The sequence below is a fragment of the Neoarius graeffei genome, chromosome 13, assembly GCF_027579695.1.
Source record: "Neoarius graeffei isolate fNeoGra1 chromosome 13, fNeoGra1.pri, whole genome shotgun sequence".
NCBI lineage: Eukaryota > Metazoa > Chordata > Actinopteri > Siluriformes > Ariidae > Neoarius > Neoarius graeffei.
The window spans coordinates 27,315,033-27,335,901 of record NC_083581.1 but is presented as its reverse complement, the minus strand read 5'-3'; the positions used below and the strand labels follow the sequence as shown (position 1 = coordinate 27,335,901).

General features: G+C 44.4%; 1 protein-coding gene and 1 pseudogene across 2 annotated transcripts in view; one reads left to right on the top strand and one right to left on the bottom strand.

The window, feature by feature from the left end:
* The window catches only part of lrp1ab (low density lipoprotein receptor-related protein 1Ab), a 348,035-nt gene that overhangs the window by 249,747 nt on the left and 77,419 nt on the right, over positions 1-20,869 (top strand). The window contains exons 32-53 of one of the 2 annotated variants that reach the window (XM_060937436.1): positions 1,753-1,902; positions 2,018-2,161; positions 3,045-3,170; positions 4,215-4,346; positions 4,554-4,688; positions 4,851-4,980; positions 5,187-5,313; positions 6,521-6,672; positions 6,762-6,886; positions 7,044-7,418; positions 11,342-11,531; positions 11,728-11,932; positions 12,044-12,233; positions 12,321-12,446; positions 12,541-12,669; positions 12,835-12,954; positions 13,098-13,211; positions 18,306-18,455; positions 18,543-18,665; positions 18,781-18,897; positions 20,398-20,523; positions 20,617-20,739. In XM_060937436.1, the coding sequence (XP_060793419.1) occupies positions 1,753-1,902; positions 2,018-2,161; positions 3,045-3,170; positions 4,215-4,346; positions 4,554-4,688; positions 4,851-4,980; positions 5,187-5,313; positions 6,521-6,672; positions 6,762-6,886; positions 7,044-7,418; positions 11,342-11,531; positions 11,728-11,932; positions 12,044-12,233; positions 12,321-12,446; positions 12,541-12,669; positions 12,835-12,954; positions 13,098-13,211; positions 18,306-18,455; positions 18,543-18,665; positions 18,781-18,897; positions 20,398-20,523; positions 20,617-20,739 (3,309 nt within the window). The remainder of the gene's footprint in view (positions 1-1,752; positions 1,903-2,017; positions 2,162-3,044; positions 3,171-4,214; positions 4,347-4,553; positions 4,689-4,850; positions 4,981-5,186; positions 5,314-6,520; positions 6,673-6,761; positions 6,887-7,043; positions 7,419-11,341; positions 11,532-11,727; positions 11,933-12,043; positions 12,234-12,320; positions 12,447-12,540; positions 12,670-12,834; positions 12,955-13,097; positions 13,212-18,305; positions 18,456-18,542; positions 18,666-18,780; positions 18,898-20,397; positions 20,524-20,616; positions 20,740-20,869) is intronic. The other variant, XM_060937437.1, reaches the window with a different exon arrangement.
* Positions 8,623-9,737, bottom strand: LOC132896534 (somatostatin receptor type 1-like; annotated as a pseudogene).

Genomic DNA, 20,869 nt, shown 5'->3' with positions numbered 1-20,869 from the left:
GCTGATTAGAGTGCGGCACCAGGTGTCTTCGATATTGAACCTTTTCACAATATTCTAATTTTCTGAGATACTGAATTTGGGGTTTTCATTAGTTGTCAGTTATAATCATCAAAATTAAAAGAAATAAACACTTGAAATATATCAGTCTGTGTGTAATGAATGAATATAATATACAAGTTTCACTTTTTGAATGGAATTACTGAAATAAATCAACTTTTTCATTATATTCTAATTATATGACCAGCACCTGTACACTACCGTTCAAAAGTTTGGGGTCACTTTGAAATGTCCTTATTTTTGAAAGAAAAGCACTGTTGTTTTCAATGAAGATCACTTTAAACTAATCAGAAATCCACTCTATACATTGCTAATGTGGTAAATGACTATTCTAGCTGCAAATGTCTGGTTTTTGGTGCAATATCTCCATAGGTGTATAGAGGCCCATTTCCAGCAACTCTCACTCCAGTGTTCTAATGGTACAATGTGTTTGCTCATTGCCTCAGAAGGCTAATGGATGATTAGAAAACCCTTGTACAATCATGTTAGCACAGCTGAAAACAGTTGAGCTCTTTAGAGAAGCTATAAAACTGACCTTCCTTTGAGCAGATTGAGTTTCTGGAGCATCACATTTGTGGGGTCGATTAAATGCTCAAAATGGCCAGAAAAATGTCTTGACTATATTTTCTATTCCTTTTACAACTTATGGTGGTAAATAAAAGTGTGACTTTTCATGGAAAACACAAAATTGTCTGGGTGACCCCAAACTTTTGAACGGTAGTGTATTGTTTTGTACATTTTATATATAGCACTGTTGAATTCTCGAATCTGATTGGTCAGAAGTGTTTAGCCAAGATGTTCGAGAACTCGATTAGTGCTATCAGTCAGATCACAGGTGAATATTAATGCTTATAAATGATTCATTGTAATATGTAGCTTTTCCCAACACGTGTGTATGGCATTGACTGTTTCACATAAAAAGAAAACCTTTAAAATGTGTGTAATAATGGTAAAAATGGTCGTGTTGGCAAATTGCTGTATTATAAGCGGAATGCAAAACTTAAACACTTATGATTTTCCGATCACGGCACTGTTCAGAGCTGAAATCTAAACACACCACTGTTTGTGGCACGGCAAAACGTACAGTTCCAGTCAGAAGTTTGGACACCTTTTAATTCTAATTCCGTGGGGTTTTTTCCTTTATTTTTATTCATTAAAAGTCACTTCATGTCTTAAAGTAATGATGGATGTCGTTTCTCTTTACTTAGTTGAGCGGTTCTTGATATAATATGGATTACTACAGTTGTGGATGGACCAGAGCGATTTTATTATTTGTATTACTATTTACGGTTTGATCTCAAGCACATTAAGAAGCAAGAACCTCGTCCACTAATGAACTTTTGACGAGACGCACCTATTAATTGAAAATCATTCCAGGTGACTACCTCATGAAGCTGGTTAAGATAATGCCAATAGTGTACAAAGTGTCATCAAGGTAAACGCTGGATATGCTGAAGAATCTAAAATATGAAACTTTTTTTTGCCATATATATATGTATATGTGTGTGTGTGTTCCATGTGTTATTTCATAATTTTCATGTCTTCAGTATTGTAGAAAATACAAAATGCAGAAAAACCTATGAATGAGTAGAGTAGGGGTGTACAAACTTTTGACTGGTACCATCAATCCTCTGTGGAATTTACGGGGAGGTGGCTGCAGCTAATCCCTGCTCTTAACACCACTGGTCACCACAGGGCTCTCAATTGACTTTGATGAGGATAAACTCTACTGGATCAGTTCAGGCAACAGCACAATCAATCGCTGCAAGCTGAACGGCTCAGACCTGGAGACCATCGAAGGTGTAAAGGGCAAGCTCACCAGAGCCTCCGCTCTCGCCATTATGGGTGACTACTACTATTTAAAAAAAAAAAAACCTAGCAACTTTTATTCTTTTCTGGTGCTAGAAAATCTCAACACCTCATGAATGAAACATGTGGTGGTGTTTATTGGTCTTTCCAGGGAACAAGCTGTGGTGGGCAGACCAGGGCACGGACCAGGTAGGCACCTGCGACAAGAAGGACGGAGGCAACTGGAAAGTTCTGAGGAACAGCACGTCTCCAGTGATGCACATGAAGATCTACAATGAGACAGTCCAACAGACAGGTGATTGTGTGTGTTTGTTGGGGGGGTGAGGCTGGATGGCAGTTTGGGGGAACCCGGATGTTACCCTGACACTCTCTCCAGAACCAACATACAGTGATCAGAAAATGTTATCAAATTGGACAACAGAGAGGTTTATTCATTCATCAGTCAGCATGGAGCCACCCTGTCCATGAATGTGTGTTCCAGTTTTTCTGGTGCAACTTTTTTCTTTCAGCCTGCTTGATGGCAACAATTGATGGACTTGCCATCCACTTTAATTAGAAACACCAGTACCCCTGCAGAGAGGTTCTCCAAAACTGGGCAGTTCAAGATTTGGAAAGAAGTCTTTTTCCAATCTTCAGCTGTCCAGTTTCAATGAACCTCTGCCCAGTGTAGTCTCAAATCCCACTTCTTGGCTGACAGGACCGGAATCTGATGTGGTCTCCTGCAGCTGTAGCTCATCCGCTTCGAGGTTTGATATGTGGTGTGTTCTTGGATGCGTTTCCACTCACCATGGTCATTTTACGTAATCGTAGTCCGTCTTATCGGCTCAAAACAGTCGGGCCATTGTTCTCTGAGCTCTCGTCATCATGGCCTTTCCATCCGTGTTTCCTCCAACTGAAGCTCTTGATATATCTGAATGATTTTATATATTGTGTACTGGTGCCACCTAATTGGCTGATAGGATAATTGCATGAATGATGCAGGCAGTAAGTACTATTTTCATGCAGGGCCCAATTTGAGTCTAGAGAGGGTGGTTTTTTGTTTGTTTTTTTTTTTGTTTGTTTTTTTTAAGAGGGGCAAATGGAGGTTTTGTTCAAGAACCCAATGATGAACTCAAAGCCCTACTGGTCACGCCAACATGTTAATTGCGAAGTCTTTTTTTTTTTTTTATTTGTTGAAGGTACAAACTTGTGCACGAAGAACAACGGGGACTGTTCTCAGCTTTGCTTGCCCACCTCACCCACCAGCAGAGCCTGCATGTGCACGGCAGGCTACAACCTGAAGAGCGGCCAGCAGTCCTGTGAAGGTACGGTTCTCTCACGATACAAGATGCCAAACATTGGCGACAATCAGTGGGCAGAAAAAAAAAACAAGCAAAACTTCAAAATATCTAAAAACGTACTAGATTTTTTTCACACAGTAAAGGCCACACTTTGGTCGATGGTTACGTGTTGTCGCACAGTGGACACGAGCCTTAATCATTTCAGTTTGCAATTAGAGCCCTGCACTCCCGCGGGAGTCCCGCGGGACCCGACGCAAAACAGCGCGGCGCGGGACAAATTTTGAAAGCTCATTGCGGGCGCGGGCGGGAGGGGGAGTGCACAATGCGGGAGCGGGCGGGAGAGGTGATAAGCTGCAGTCCCGCTAACTAAAAATGTTTTAAAATAAAATTTATAAATTATTAATTTGTCTATCGTATATAATTTGTGCTGGATATTTTATTTGGCATTAATAAAAACATTTTAAGGTGCCTAAATTTGCGGATGTGGTCTAATCTCGCGTACGTTTCCGATTCCTTTCCGCTCTTCCGTGTTTGAGATTTTGGTAGGTGTGTTGGGTATCTCTGTAAAGCCTCAGCTGCACATGCCGCCTGGCAACGCACACCCTCACTACGTGCGCTAGGTGAAGGATCGGTCAGTGGAGAGCTCAGCTAAGCTCAGCATGTTTAATTCCCCAAGCCAATGACAAGAACTTTCGTGAGAAATAACGCGAACGTCTGCATCATGCGGGATTTGCGGGCGGGAGCGGGACAAAATATGGCAGGCGGGAGCGGGACTGAAAATCATAATTCTTTGCGGGAGCGGGACTGCACAATGCGGGAGCGGGACTGAAAATTTTGTCCCGTGCAGACCTCTATTTGCAATCAGACACTGCTAATAAATTCCGTTTTTGTCTTTTTCTCTCATGAGGGTAACCAGACTTTAAAAAAAAAAAATACTAGCATTTTACTTTTTAATAAAAACATATTTCAGTTCAGGAAGACTGTTTTCTAGCTTGTTTCAAGTAGTGAGCTGTGTCGTACACTACGTCCCCAGTGGGGTAAATCCTCTGGGTGTGTGTTTGTGGGTAGGTATGGGCTCTTTCTTGCTGTACTCGGTGCATGAGGGCATCCGCGGAATTCCTCTGGACCCAGTCGACAAATCCGACGCCCTTGTGCCAGTGTCGGGAACCTCTCTGGCAGTAGGCATCGACTTTCATGCCGGTGAGTGCAAACATCGCTTTTACAGCTCGCTTCTAAAACATTTCCTGTGTCCGTATTCATCCTGAATCAGGACTGAAGTTAATTTGCCTTGCACTGATGGCCAGATGTGGTCGAGGAAGGCGAGGCTTTAAAAATAAAGCCTTCCCAGCACGTTGTTATGAATGGCTTGTAGAGTGGCCTGTTCATGTGACGCTGTGTCGTTTGTAGAAAACGACACCATCTACTGGGTGGACATGGGTCTTAGCACCATCAGCCGAGCCAAAAGAGACCAGACATGGAGAGAAGACGTGGTGACTAATGGCATTGGACGTGTGGAAGGCATTGCTGTTGACTGGATCGCAGGTTAGAAAGATGTACAGTATATACGATCAATCAGAAAGCGTCTTTGCAGAGTTTTGTATTCCGTGCGTTATACTCTTTGCTGAAATCGTAGTAACGTTAAATCTTGGCATATGGAGCTGTCTGTGATTGATTTGCTTGTTGGTGCTTTATCACATCGTGTAGGGAACATCTACTGGACAGACCAAGGTTTCGACATGATTGAGGTGGCTAGACTCAATGGCTCCTTCCGCTATGTGGTCATCTCTCACGGTTTGGACAAACCCCGCGCCATCGCTGTCCATCCAGAGAAAGGGTGAGCAAGAGTGTGTGCGTCTGAGCGCATCGAGAATTCTGCAGTTCACAGTGTTTGTATTCACCAACGGAGCATTATTAACATGGAAATGTTGACACTGCAATAATGGGTAGAGTCTCGGTACGCTGCCTAGCGATAAAACCGCTCTATCGGACGTTGTCTTATCAGTGTTCTACGTGATAACGAACCCCTTTCTTGTGTCAAAGGTACCTCTTCTGGACCGAGTGGGGTCAGTACCCACGCATTGAGCGGTCTCGACTGGACGGTTCAGAAAGAGTAGTCCTGGTCAATGTCAGTATCAGCTGGCCCAATGGCATCTCCATTGATTACGAGGTTTGTACATGGTCCTTACTGCAGCACAGTTACAGCACAACAGGAACAGCCAGCAACATGGAATATCTCGTAGTCTGGGAGCCGAGAGAAATAAGACCTAAAACTGAACAGGGGTTTTTCCTTTAAAGTATCTCTGTACTCACAAACTTGATTTTTAAAGAGTTATCTCCTGTTGTACGGTATGGCTGCGTCTTGGATTCTGGTGATCCCATCAATCAAAACTGTGGACCGTTTTTTTTTTTTTTTTTTCCCCTCCCTTTTCCATGTTTGCAGTTTTCTGTTTTAAAGTAATGAAATAACAATATGGTGGGGATCACACTGGCCAGTGGTAGTACCAGCATGGTTGCTATGGCAGCAGAATGATTGACACTGCTAGTGATGTAGGAACAGAGCGTTGGTTCAACTTTGAGCATCACACAACGCTCATCAAAAGCCTAGGTCACAACCGGACGTACGATTTTTTGGCGTTTCCCAAATCGCTGCGTTTTTTTTTTTTTTTGTTCATGGAGAAAGACGCACGTTGGCCGTAAGTTTGTCTTGCAACCTGAAAAAAACGTAAGCGCCCGTAGAGTTTGTTTGACATGACAAAGAACCTCTGCAGCCAGTCTACGGCTCGAAAATCAGCACGTCACATGCGCGCCCTCCGTGCGTTTCTTGCGTTTTTTGCACGTAGACCGGCCGTAGGAGCACGTATGGCCGGTTGCGACCAAGGCTAAAGTCAGTTTAAAGAATCCAAGGAATGTTTCAGGCATTTTGACCAATCAAAGCAGTACGAGTCTTAGCAGGGACATGACATTAGTGAGTTTGTCATGAAAACAGGGTCCCATGAACCCAAACCGAGCGAGCAAGCTCCCTCCCCCCTTCACCCTCAAGTCCCAAAGCTACTATAACCGGTATCTATTTTTCCAAGTCTTATTATTCGTTGTTCTACGGAACATTAGTGCTTCGATTCATTTAGGAAGCGATAAAACTTTGAGTCCTAGAATTATTATGGCCTGAGCGTTGCATTACGTTCTGCTGCTTCATGGGGCTCCCCCTCCCCCCCAATGACCACTGCTACTGAATTATGCCATGACCAGAAAAATCATAACTATGATGACTAGCTTCTCAGTCACATAATACTGTTAATACACTGATATATTAATTAATTAATTAATTAATTAATGAAATGTTGCTCTAGCTAATTTTGGTGTGTGCGCACATTTAGGAAGGCCTGCTGTACTGGTGTGACGCTCGTACAGACAAAATCGAGCGTATTAACCTGGAGACAGGCGGGGACCGGAAGCAGGTTCTGGCAGACCATAACATGGATATGTTTGCTGTGTCCGTGTTCGAGAACTACATCTACTGGAGTGACAGGTGAATGAGTCTTGTCCGTGTGTCCAACGTTATTAGAACTCAACTATCATGAGCACTTAAATGAACAAACCGTCTTCTGTACAATCCAGAACACATGCCAACGGCTCCATTAAGAGAGGAAATAAGAACAATGCTACCGAAATGGTGTATCTCAGGAAAGGCATTGGTGTGCAGCTCAAGGATATTAAAGTCTTCAACCGAGCCAGGCAGCAAGGTAATAATGAGGGGAAAATGTACTTCCAAGGCATGCTAGGATGCTTTTCTAAACCAGTTAAAATCAATGGAGAATTCATTTTCAACAGTAGTTCTGGTTTCCTTTCAAGGCCCTAACATGGTTCCTGTCTGTTTTCATGACTTGCTCTGACTCACAGGCACTAACGTCTGTAAGGACAAAAACGGTGGCTGTGAGCAACTATGTCTGTACCGTGGCAACGGAGCACGCACCTGCGCCTGTGCCCATGGCATGCTGGCCGACGATGGGCGCATGTGCCGCGACTACGACGGCTACCTGCTTTACTCGGAGCGCACCATCCTGAAGAGCATTCACCTGTCGGACGAAACCAACCTCAACGCGCCCATCAAGCCTTTCGAGGACCCGGATCACATGAGAAATGTCATTGCTCTCACCTTCGACCACCGAGGTGGCGGCGGCAAAGGAGCCAACCGCATCTTCTATAGTGATATCCACTTCGGCAACATTCAGCAGATCAACGACGATGGCTCGGCACGCAGAACCATTGTTGAAAGTAAGTGCAGGGTTCGGTCTTTGGTATTAAGGCTTCGGGACTATGTGTACGCATGCAGATATTTCATTGTTTGACTGCACTTTCAAAAATATCTCAAGTAAGTTAAATCCTCGGGGCGGCACGGTGGTGTAGTGGTTAGCGCTGTCGCCTCACAGCAAGAAGGTCCTGGGTTCGAGCCCCGGGGCCGGCGAGGGCCTTTCTGTGTGGAGTTTGCATGTTCTCCCCGTGTCCGCGTGGGTTTCCTCCGGGTGCTCCGGTTTCCCCCACAGTCCAAAGACATGCAGGTTAGGTTAACTGGTGACTCTAAATTGACCGTAGGTGTGAATGTGAATGGTTGTCTGTGTCTATGTGTCAGCCCTGTGATGACCTGGCGACTTGTCCAGGGTGTACCCCGCCTTTCGCCCGTAGTCAGCTGGGATAGGCTCCAGCTTGCCTGCGACCCTGTAGAAGGATAAAGCGGCTAGAGATAATGAGATGAGATGAAGTTAAATCCTCACATGAGCATGTCAGGTGGTAGTCATTATCTGTTATGTGAAACGGCTCAAAAAGAACATTTAGAGCTGGACGTTGAGCAATAGAGAAGGGGGAAAAAGTTCAAAGGAACATGTGGACTCCATGTGGATAAGGTAGACCTCCTGCTTAAGCTTAGACCTGAATATGAAGCTTTCACCGAATTCTTATCTCAAATCTCAGATTGAAGTGTAATTCAAAAATATTCTTATACATGTCAATATGTTCTCCTTGTCATGTTCACCTTCCCCCACATTCATGCTTGGCATAGCCCATTACCTTATTTAATCTTCAGATGGTTGTCAGTCAATACGGAATGTGCAGAGTCCTATTTTAATTGGACTGTAAACACAGATGTTGGGTGCTTGTGGGCAGTCAGGTTTCCATAGTTTGATAGAGCAATTTGGATGTCAGAAAGCAAACAGACTTAAACGCCGTATTCGTTTGGAGTCTCTATATAAAGGAAAAAAACAAGGCTGTCGGTAACATGAACACATTAAATCATGACTCATTCATGAATAAATACAATGAAACTGATGTGCTTTTCCAGCTTTTATGGCTTCCTAATACAGCGCTGTTATAAAAAATTTAAATTATGGTCCCTTGCTTGACATCCGCAGTTGGCTACCAAGAAGATTCTTTAAATCCTAATAGCAGATTGAGGTTTCAACATCATCAGTGTCTTTTGCTTCTATTATGGAGGTGGAGTTTCCAGCTCTGCAGGGTTAAAGGGCTGGACAATGGCCCTGCTTCTGTCTGGACAACACACAAGCCAGCGCGCTACCATCCAGTCCCCGCACCGGACCTTGCCCAGCAGCTCCCGACGGAATTTCTGTGACATAAAAGCGTACAGCAGTGGGTTGACCATGGATGATGATGTGGCCATTAACCGTGCCAGCATTGCTAGAAGGTCAAGACTTTTGTTTGTGCTGTTGACACTCTCGCCAATTTGGCAGAACATGACTATGTACGCAGGTAGCCAGCAGACTGTGAACACGACAACAAGCAAGGCTGTGGTTTGGGTCACCTGCTTCTGGTAGTGCTGCAACTGCAGAGCGTGCCCCTGAATGCTAGTCCTACGCAGGAAACTGTAGAGTTTGGCATACATGAGGATGATGACCAAAAGTGGCAGGAAAAAACTGACCAAGAAGAGGGCAATGCTGTAGACCACTTGGCTGATGTCACTGAGGAAGGCAAAGCAATGTGCCGGGGTGCATATTCCTACTTTGCGGAAGATAAATTGTGGAGCAGCCAACGCCATAGCCAGTGCCCAAAACAGAACTACTAAGACTTGAAGCCAACGCTTCATCCTAGAGCGGTATGTCCAGGTTGGGTGTACCACTGTCAGATAGCGTGTTACTGCTAGTGCAGCTAGAGTGAACACACTAACGGTGCTGCAGGTCACTCCCAGGAAGCTGATGGCTTTGCATAGGAAGCTTCCGAAAGGCCAGTTGCCCAGTGCAATTGCAGCTGTGTGGAAAGGCAAAGAGAGTAACAGCAGTATGTCTGAGGTGCTCAAGACCAGTAGTAGTGTATCAGTCCCATGAAAAGACAGAGACGCTGTCTTCCGTCTCTTCCTTACCAAGGTGAAGATTACCAAAGAGTGGCCCAGCAGTCCGATCAGTATGATGACCGTGTCTACTATGGACACTAAAGCTTTCTTCATATCCCAGTCCATCTTTGGTACCCACCTATGGCTGCCATTCAGTACCTTTCTCCTTGATCCACGATGCCCCAGAGCTAATCCTTTGCTTCTAACATGTACTGAAGGTCTGATAACGATGGCTGTGAGGGACTGCAAAGGGACATGATGTAACTGGGACTGCCACTCCTCCCACCACTTGAGCTGAGCTGCTCAAGACTATGCCTTTTTAAAGTCTTATCAACACCCTCGCTATCCACCCACCCACACACACTGCAGCAATAAGTACAGCATGAGCATAGTGACTCTCTGCATTTATTGTTGGTAGCAACTGAGAGAGAGGTTTGCCTTTTCGGGACGGTCACACTCCGCCTGCTTGATTGTCGAAGGCCATTCTGAGTTGTGGGCTATTTTACTGTACTTGCGTTTTGCTTGAGAAGAAAGTGTTGGATTTGCAAGCTGAACTTCTTATGATTTGATAGTCACCAAATGCTCCGTTCAGCCTTTCTTTTAGACCTTGTTCATTGTGGATTGGTGGAGATCACCACGATCGTGGCTCAGTGATCTCCAGAAACTGCTCTGAATGCAGCTAGTGCTGCTTGTTGGCTGGTATTGATTGATTTTGTGAGGCCAGTCAACACAGCTTTCCAAGGCCAAGCCAGATTTCTTTTGACAATCAATTTTACCTCTTCACGACCGTCATCCATGTTGTCGATATAAAGCCTCTTCAGGACTATTATTATTTCCAGAATTCCAGAACAGAGTTGAGGAAAAAACAAGTCTAATTTTGGGCTGCTTCTCAAGAAGAAAACCTCTATCTATCTGATGAATGAAACCTCATCATATAAGCCTTGGTGAAAGGCAGGGTATCAGTCTCCTTTCTCTGATCTTTGTATGGACTGGTTAGGGACGGGCTCTGTCCATGCAGAGCAACTGGTTGTAATCATTGTCCTGTACTGGTGATGCAAAACTAAAGTGGAAGGTCGATTAGATTTGCACCAGCTGAGTTAACAGCAATCTTTGTGGCTTTTACGCAGACTTTTTGACCTGCCTTGGTCAGGCCATGTGCTTGATTTGCTTCCTCATACTGTACTATGACCATATATTTTTAGGCTTTGTGTTTGTTTGTTTTTTTGTGTCGTGTGGGTTTTTTTTATGGATGGGTAATCACAGTCAGTCATGGGCCTCTATCTACGTGACGTCAGTAGATAAGGACTGAGATATGGTACAGGCCTCGCTCATAAAACCTTTATGGCCAGAGCTCATTTTTCATCTATTACCTGGTGGAAACATTGGGTCTTAAAGAACGACAGCAGTTCTATGAGATTTATTTATTATTAAAGGAGCCCGTTCAAAGAAATCTATATTATTAAATTTTTGAGTGTTGCTTCATTGGGAAGCAGAGAGCCAGGTTTGAATATAGGGATCTCTTGACAACAGGGTGTGTGTGTGCAGGCAAGCCATCCATGAAATGACTCGCGCGTGTGTGTACACACACAATGCAAGCAGCACCAGCACACACCTACTAATAGAGGCATGCTGTCTGCTGAAGGCTCTGCACTGGACAAATAGGGCTTAATAAAACGTTTTTCCCCCAGGGCAACATGATAGTCATTTATGCGAAGCACGAGATGAATGCTGTAGTGATGGATCATTTGAAGTTCACAGTTTGCAATCTAAACATGGTGTTATTTAATTATAAAGCCATTTGCTTTCATTGGATGGGCTTCTGCTGCACGTTCTCCGCTTTATTCCATTTCTTTCCTGTTAGATGTGGGCTCAGTGGAGGGCTTGGCATATCACAGGGGATGGGACACACTCTACTGGACCAGCTACACTACATCCACCATTACTCGCCACACAGTGGACCAGACACGCAGCGGCGCCTTCAACAGGGAGACGGTGGTCACCATGTCTGGAGATGACCACCCCAGAGCCTTCGCTTTAGACGAGTGCCAAGGGTGAGCAATCGGCACCGTGGCCATCTTGGCTCTCCATTGAATTTGTTTTTAGAGCGCTCAGGCCTAGCTGGGGAACCTAAATTAGATTTTGTTGTTGTTGTTATTTTTCATATCATGATAGCTGTGTCTACTGTGCATGCAGCCATATCTTTGATTGTTTTACGAGCACATCTTGATCAGCGCACTCTGCTTTCAGGTTGATGTTCTGGACAAACTGGAATGAGCTGTCTCCCAGCATCATGCGCTCATCTCTGTCTGGGGCTAACGTCCTGGTGATTGTAGGTAACAGCATCCGCACGCCCAATGGCCTTGCTATAGACCATCGTGCGGAGAAGCTTTATTTCTCTGATGCCACGCTGGATAAGATCGAACGCTGCGAGTACGACGGCACCAACCGCTTTGTGAGTGTTCCTGCGTTTTCAGGCATCAGAGTATACTTAAGAATAGCAAAGGAGAGGGAAAAAAATAAACACGTAAAACTCACAACACTGTGTGTGTTCATGTACATGTAGGTGGTTTTGAAGAACGAGCCCGTGCACCCATTTGGCCTGGCCATGTACGGCGAGTACATCTTCTGGACAGACTGGGTGCGCCGAGCTGTGCTCCGAGCGGATAAATTCGGCCGAGATATGAAAGTGCTGCGCGCCGACATTCCCCAGCAGCCCATGGGCATCATCGCCGTGGCCAAGGACACCAACAGCTGTGCGTTTCATCAAACGCTAATTCGAATGTTTGTAGCATAAAATCTGCTCGGGATTGAAGCTGATCTTTGCTCTGTGTGGTGCCCAGGCGAGTTCTCTCTATGTCACACCAATAACGGCGGCTGTGAGGATCTGTGTCTGCTCACCTCCGAGGGACGGGTCAACTGCAGCTGCCGCGGAGACCGCAAACTGGTGGAGGGCAACGTGTGTGTCGGTGAGATGCAATAATCGTGCTCCTTTTACTCTTTAAAAACCAGGTCCTTCACAGGTTAAAAGAAGCCGATAGCAGTGTGTGCGTTCTCTCCTAGCTGAGAACACGACATGCCACAGCGTGGATGAGTTTGAGTGCGGGAACGGAGACTGCATCAACTACAGCCTGACGTGCGACGGTCGCGCTCACTGCAAAGACAAATCCGACGAGAAGCCGTCCTACTGCTGTGAGTGCTGCGTACCTCTTTCGCTAGCTTGCGTTTAAACTTTCGATGTCCTTGCACACCAAGTGTGTGATTGACGCCGTCACGCATAACCACATGTATTGCGAACGGATTTGCGTTTCTTTGAGTGGCTGTTGATGTGTTGCTGGTGTGACGTGTTTGCTGTAGCTAATCGCGGCTGTAAGAAGGGTTACAGGCGCTGCCTCAACGGCCGCTGCATCAAACACAGCTCCTGGTGCGACGGCACTGACGACTGCGGAGACCGCTCAGACGAGCGGCCCTGCAACAGTAAGTACAGAGAGAGGCTCCTGGTCCATAAAGTTACCAAAGTGTGATTACTGACTATTCTTCTTACGGGTTGATGGGTCTGCTACTGTGTGATCACATGCTCGGCGTGTGTGTGTGTGTGTCCCTCTGCACTTCCTCTCCAGTGACCCTGTGCAGTGCGTCCGAGTTCCAGTGTAAAGACGGTACCTGCATCTCCAACTCTAGCCGCTGTAACCAGGTGGTGGACTGTGAGGATGCCAGTGATGAAATGACTTGCAGTAAGTATTTCCCCCTTGTTCCATAAGAAGATAAGCCAGGTTAAAAACAGGGGGTGCTTGAAAGTTTGTGAACCCTTGTGAATTTTCTAGCTTTCTGCATAAATATGACTTAAAAGATCACGCAAATCTTAAAAGTAGGAAAACCCAATTAAACAAATGAGAACATTATATCTCATCTCATCTCATTATCTCTAGCCGCTTTATCCTGTTCTACAGGGTCACAGGCAAGCTGGAGCCTATCCCAGCTGACTACGGGCGAAAGGCGGGGTACACCCTGGACAAGTCGCCAGGTCATCACAGGGCTGACACATAGACACAGACAACCATTCACATTCACACCTACGGTCAATTTAGAGTCACCAGTTAACCTAACCTGCATGTCTTTGGACTGTGGGGGAAACCGGAGCACCCGGAGGAAACCCACGCGGACACGAGGAGAACATGCAAACTCTGCACAGAAAGGCCCTCGCCGGCCACGGGGCTCGAACCCGGACCTTCTTGCTGTGAGGCGACAGCGCTAACCACTACTACACTGTGCCGCCCGAGAACATTATATTCGGTCATTAATTTATTGAGTAAAATGATCCAATATTACATCAGTGAGTGGCAAAAGTACGGTATACAAATCTTCGGACTTGTACAGTAATTGCATTAGGACTCGGAAAATGGAGACGAGGACTCGGATTTTTTTTTTTTTGGTAACATGCCATAATATAGGGGCGGCACGGTGGTGTAGTGGTTAGCGCTGTCGCCTCACAGCAAGAAGGTCCTGGGTTCGAGCCCCGTGGCCGGCGAGGCTTTCTGTGTGGAGCTTGCATGTTCTCCCCATGTCCGCGTGGGTTTCCTCCGGGTGCTCCGGTTTCCCCCACAGTCCAAAGACATGCAGGTTAGGTTAACTGGTGACTCTAAATTGACCGTAGGTGTGAATGTGAGTGTGAATGGTTGTCTGTGTCTATGTGTCAGCCCTGTGATGACCTGGCGACTTGTCCAGGGTGTACCCCGCCTTTCGCCCGTAGTCAGCTGGGATAGGCTCCAGCTTGCCTGCGACCCTGTAGAACAGGATAAAGCGGCTACAGATAATGAGATGAGATGAGAAATTGACCTCTTTATATTATGCCAAATCCGTTGAGATTTTTTTTTCATTTATTGAGGGGGGTTGGGGTCTGTTCCTTCATGATACTCAGGCGTAATTAATTCCTACGACGATGTTACATGTTTACATTTTCGCCATCTTTATTCTCGCCAAGTCTCGTGATAGAATACGTGTTATCTACAATGTAATTGGCCAAAACATCGCTGGCGAGAGCATGATAGCCAACCATAACATTTCTTACAAAAGAGAGGACTGACAAGCTCTTGTCTTTGGCCAAAAAGCTGAAGAAGTCGTCGAAATGATCAAATGAAAATGAGAAGTGACTGTGAACTATAAATAATTGTATAAAGTGTACATAGACATTATCCCATAAACAGCATTCGTTTGATTTAATACATTGAACATGTATATGATAGTCAGTAAATCTGAATTAATGCTGACAGTTTTGAAAAGTTAAATATTTCAAAAGACTTTTTGAAGAAATCATATGCAACTAATGAGGACATAGGGAGAAAAGGTCAGTCACCCTAAGAAATTTTATTTAATATATGAACATTTTGATAATTAATAAAACTTAAGTCTAATGTGAATTTAGTTTGTCATTTTTGTTGATCATTAATTATAACCATACCCTCGAATGTGATTATTTTGAATTCAAACAATACTCCTATTGATTTGAAACATATTTTCATGTAAATATATAAAAAAGAGATTTTTTTTTTATCTACTACAGCTCAGATTGCAGGAAAAGTGGTTTGTAAGGCCTTCTTTTTCAAAATTTTACCTTTATCTTGTTTTCTGCTTTTTTGATGACCACCCACTCTCATCCCTGGATAAAGCGGCGAGAGATAATGAGATGCCATAATAATTTGGCATACAATATTTGTATCTACATTACATTAATTTTGTACTAATTTCGTGCAAGAGTGTCACACCTGCGCGCCTTGGCTCATGCATCTGATAGACTCTCGGGCACACTCTGGACAGCGCGCGTGCCATAACCGACTCGCACCTGCACAGGATTAAGGCGCAAACAAGCATGTCTATATAAAAACTGTGAAAACACACTTGGTTTGCGAAGTATTGAGTTGTGTTGCTGACACATTACCGAGCCTTATTTCCTTGTTCGGTTTCCTGATCCCTGATTTTCTGGTTCTCATCTTTGATTCTGCTGAGGCTACGATAGCCTGTTTGTGCCTCGCTTGATCTACTGCCCGTTTTACAATTTTGCCTGCCGTTCTGGATTGTTTACCGTCTTCACTTGTATTAATAAACACACCTTCTTCACTTACATCCGTGTCCCAACCATCTCTGACAGAATGCTTTGCACTCCCTGACAGAGACTGCACATTCACCTGTTCATACGGCATGTTCAGGAACAAACTAATGTTAATGGCGCTAAAACAGCCACCGTCAGATGGTGCAGTCCGAGTGTTGGACTCGACTCGGGTCAGTAGTGGATTCGACTCGAAATTTTTTTTTTTTTTTTAAATGACTTGGACTTTAACGAGACTGGTCTCGGACTCGAGGATTAGTGACTTGACTACAGCACTGGTTTGGTACGACACCCCCCTCCACACCAGTAAAGGTTTGTAGCAACTGTTGATAAGATCCTGTACGTCGTTGTCTTGTTGCATGACCCACTTTCTCCTGAGATTCAGTTCACAGACCGATATCCTGACATTTTCCTTTAGAGTTTTTTCTAAATAAATAAACGAGATCGTCAATGACGGCATAGCTCACTCTGGCCCCGTCTAGTCCAGAAGGAACGATCTAAAGTGGGCCACCTTGTGCAGTTCTACTCTCAACCAGTCCAGCTCAAATATTTTCCAGAAAGAATCTAAAATGGCGAGGAATTGACCGAGAAGTGATTTTTTGTTGAACTGCTCATTAAGGCTTAATTAGTCCATAACTTCATTAATAATTGTAATTAAGCAGATCTGGATAGAAGTTATACGGTATGCACCCTAGGTACCCCTACCTTCATGCCAGAAAGAATCAAAATCGGTGAAGGGTCGGTTCCCCTTGGGAGAAGAAGCGATTTGTGCGGAAACTGCTCGTTATGGCTTAATTACTCCATATCTTCATTATTAATTGCGATTATGCAAATTTGAATAGAAGCCATGTGCACTCCAGGCAGACCTGCCTTCCTGCCATAAAGAATAAAAATCGGTGAAGAATCGAGAGAGAAGAAGCGATTTTCAGCCGGACAACAGGCGATAAATGACGGAAAACACATGATGGCATCAGCTCATCACCCGTCAGCCGGATGAGCTAATAATTCAGAATTCATTGTTCCATCAGTGATGGTAAGCTGTCCTGACCCAGGCGCGACAAAATGGGCCCAAACCATGATACTACCACCACCATGTTTCACAGATGAGATACAGTTCTTATGCTGGAACGCAGTGTCTTCCTTTCTCCAAATATAATGCTCTTCATTTAAACCAAAAAGTTCTCTTTTGGTCTCATCCATCCACAGAATTTTTCCAATAGCCTTCTGGCTTGTCTATGTAATGTTTAGCAAACTGTATTCAGGCAGTAATGTTCTCTTTGGAGAGCAGAAGCTTTCTCCTTATAACCCTGCCATTCACACTGTTGTTGTTCAGTGTTCTCCTGATGGTGGGACTCGTGAACATTCGCCAGTCTGAGAGAGGCCTTTATTTGCTTAGAAGTTACTCATACCCCTTTTTCCACCAAAGCAGTTCCAGGGCTGGTTCGGGGCCAGTGCTGGTGCTGGTTCACAACTCGTTCAACTTGCGAGCCAGCTGAGAACCAGTTTGCTTTTCCATAGCTCGCGGTGCTAAGGGAAGCCACGTCATTACGTTGCTGTATACGTCAGTTACGTCGCTATGTTTGCATAAACCTTGGCGCGAATATCGAAGCAAAAACAACACGGAAGAAGCAGAAGCAACAACAATAATAATAATGGATGACTTCGCGTTTGTACAGCTGCTGCCTCTCGGCGCTTAAAAATGGTGATCTTTCGCGGTCTTGTTATTGTTGTTGGTCTTAACAACTCCGCCCCCCCGCTGACGTAAGCGGTTCTTTCCTCTGGCCCAGCAGAGAGTTGGTGCTAGCCTGGAACCGTTTTTTCTGGCCCCAGAGCCAGTTCTTTGTCAGTGGAAACAGAAAACCCGGTTCCAAACTAAGCACTGGCCCCGAACCAGCCCTGGAACTGCTTTGGTGGAAAAGGGGCATCTGTCTTCCTTTGAGAGCTCGTGGACTATTACATGCCTTGTTCTTTTAGGACTTGCGTGACAATCTGATTGGTTTAGGTCACATTTATGCAGAAATGTAGAAAATTCAAAAGGGTTCCCAAACTTGCAAGCACCACAGTAAGTTTATTTTTAACCCTATAGCCAGAGTGTATGTAGTGGCTGAAGTTACCGCATCCTACCACCTGAAGTGTAAAGGCCAATTTATGCTGACAACCCAGTCCTCGCAGATGGCGTCTGCGAAGCCCCCCCTTCGCAGACGCTCTGCGCGCACCTCCCAAAAACTGTGACCACCGCAGACAGCGTCGCAGACAAGAGGGCTCTGATTGGTCCACTCTACATCCGGTGTACACGCACTTCCGCTTCCCTACTTTCCCGGTTTGTTTTGTTTCCACGACCGCCATTTTTAAAAACACGAGCGAAGATGGAGCAGCACGAAGAGCGGTTGATCGAGGAAGTGAGGAAGTATGTACATCTATACGACTCCAGTTCTAGTCATTATAAGTAACCGGAGGATAAACACTCCACTAACCACACCCACCAACTACTCCTAGCGATTTCGCGACTTCGCGCCCCCTTGCGTTGTGGCGGTGAATAACATCGCGCACGCCTATTACTCCCCGCTCAACGATAAATTACAACTGTCTGCGAAAGCCTTGTCGCAAGAGCATGCAGAGGCCTTAATTAACCCTGCCTCAGGATGGGCTATCTTGCTGATCTCCTGAAGCCGTGTGTGTGTGTGTATACAGGGGAAAAAAAATTCATTTTCACACTCTTCCTCAGGCCCAACAGATTGCTCGAGCTTCTACCTGTTGGGAGTTAAAGGTGTGACCTTCCAGAAGTGTGAATTCACCACACTATGCTATGCACCTTCTTGGCAGTGCGACGGCTCAAACGACTGCGGCGACTTTTCTGACGAGAGGCACTGCCCAGGTCAGACACGCGTACCCAAACACGACATACACAAAACAAGAAATTACAGAAATTCATTCATTTCTGGAATCGTTGTGTCCGTTACAGAGAAGAGGAAACTGAAATGTCCTGTGAACTTCTTCGCTTGTCCCAGTGGCCGCTGTATTCCCATGAGCTGGACTTGTGACAAAGAGAATGACTGTGAAAACGGAACGGACGAGACCCACTGCGGTTAGTGGCAGGCCTGAACCAGAGCCCCTACAGCGGTAGCTCTTAAAGGATTTAGTCTGATGATGGAGTCTCTGCTTTTGTCTCACTGTGCTGTCTTTTCCCTCTGTCTGTGTAGATAAGTTTTGCTCACCAACACAGTTTGAGTGTGGGAATCATCGCTGTATCTCCAGCTCCTGGGTGTGTGATGGCACCGATGACTGTGGAGATGGCACAGATGAGGGCAGCCGATGCAGTGAGTCATAACAGCCGTGGGTGTGGGTGGCGTCTGTCTTATGTCTCTCTCTCTAACCCTAAGACAAATCATGCACTAGCACAGATGCATGGAAATTCAGTGTTTCAAAGAGCCTGTATTAACTATAATAATTATTCTACCAGCACACAGGTGAATTCTTAATTCTGATTGGTTAGAATGTGCTGATTTTAATTTTCTGTAACGGCAGCTCTGGCAATACTTTGGCTGCAAAACACATTGCAGGTTTATATTAATGTGATTATTCTAATGATATTGTTTCTCTAGTAACAGCTACATTGATTTGTCTAGCGTGTCATCTATATACACATCTAATTGATGTAAAACAAATTTTATTTAACAGTAAAAATGTACAATTGTTTTTGGGAGGAGTCAAGTGGAGTTTTTTTTTTTTTTTTTATGGGAGGAGTTAAAAGTCTTACGTGTCAAAAAAATTGGGCAGTCTCCAGCATTTAAAAATAATCATTGGGAAGAGTCTCCAGTGTTAAAAACAAGTAATTGGGAGGAGTCTCCAGTATTTAAAAAAAAAAATTAGACGTCTCCAGTGTTTTTAAAAAAAAAAAAAAAAATTGGGAGGAGTCTCATGTTAAAAAAAAAATTGGGAGAAGTCTCCAGTGTGTTTTTTTTTTTATATAAAATAAATTTTAAAAAATGAGATGAGTCTCCAGTGTTTTAAAAAAAAAAAATGGGAGGAGTCTCCAGTTTTAAAAACAAAAATTTGGGCAGTCTCCAGTGTTTAAAAAAAAAAAATTGGAAGGAGTCTCCAGTGTTAAAAGTAAAATTGGGAGGCGTCTCCAGTGTTTTTAAAAAAATTAATAAAAAATTGGGAGGAGTCTCCAGTGTTTAAAAAATAAATAAATAAAAATTGGGCAGCGTCTCCAGTGTTTTTAAAAATAATTAATAAAAAATTGGGAGGAGTCTCCAGTGTTTTTAAAAAAATTAATAAATTGGGAGGAGTCTCCAGTGTTTAAAAAATAAATGAATAAATAAAAATTGGGAGGCATCTCCAGTGTTTTTAAAAAAAATTAATAAAAAATTGGGAGGAGTCTCCAGTGTTTAAAAAATAAATGAATAAATAAAAATTGGGAGGCATCTCCAGTGTTTTTAAAAAAAATTAATAAAAAATTGGGAGGCGTCTCCGGTGTTTAAAAAATAAATAAATAAAAATTGGGAGGCATCTCCAATGTTTTAAAAAAAAAATAATAAAAAATTGGGAGGAGTCTCCAGTGTTTAAAAAAATAAATGAATAAATAAAAATTGGGAGGAGTCTCCAGTGTTTAAAAAAATAAATGAATAAATAAAAATTGGGAGGTGTCTCCAGTGTTTTAAAAAAAAAAATTAAAAATCAAGCAGAGTCTCTGGTCGGTTTCGAATGCTTTTTATGACTTATGAGCTGAAAAACAGTTGTCAACTCATCCAAGGGCTTGGAAGGCCCCCCCCCCCTTCCTGCGAGACACCTGACCTTCCACAATGTCATTCCAGATTCGAAGACGTGCAGTCCCGAGGCCTTCCACTGCCCCGGCTCTCACTGCGTGCCCCAGCGCTGGAAGTGTGACGGGGACAAAGACTGTCCAGATGGAGCTGATGAGGGTGTCCTGGCCGGCTGCAGTAAGTGTCCTCTCATTTTATTTAAGTCCTTTTTGCCATTTGTTTTTTTTTTTTTCTATCTGCACTTTTATACCTCGCTGTGTCTCTTCGTAGCGAACAATAAGACCTGTGATGACATGGAGTTCCAGTGCCAGAATAAGCACTGCATCCCCAAGCATTTCGTCTGCGATCATGACTTGGATTGCCGTGACGGTTCTGACGAGTCTCCTGAGTGTGGTGAGTGTCTGTCTGCGTTCATTTGATGTCCTCATCATCCTTGTCCCAGTCTGGATCCGCATGCTGATGATGTGCGGAGACGGAATTCATGATACCACTTGTTCATGACGTCGATGCGCCGTTAGTGAAA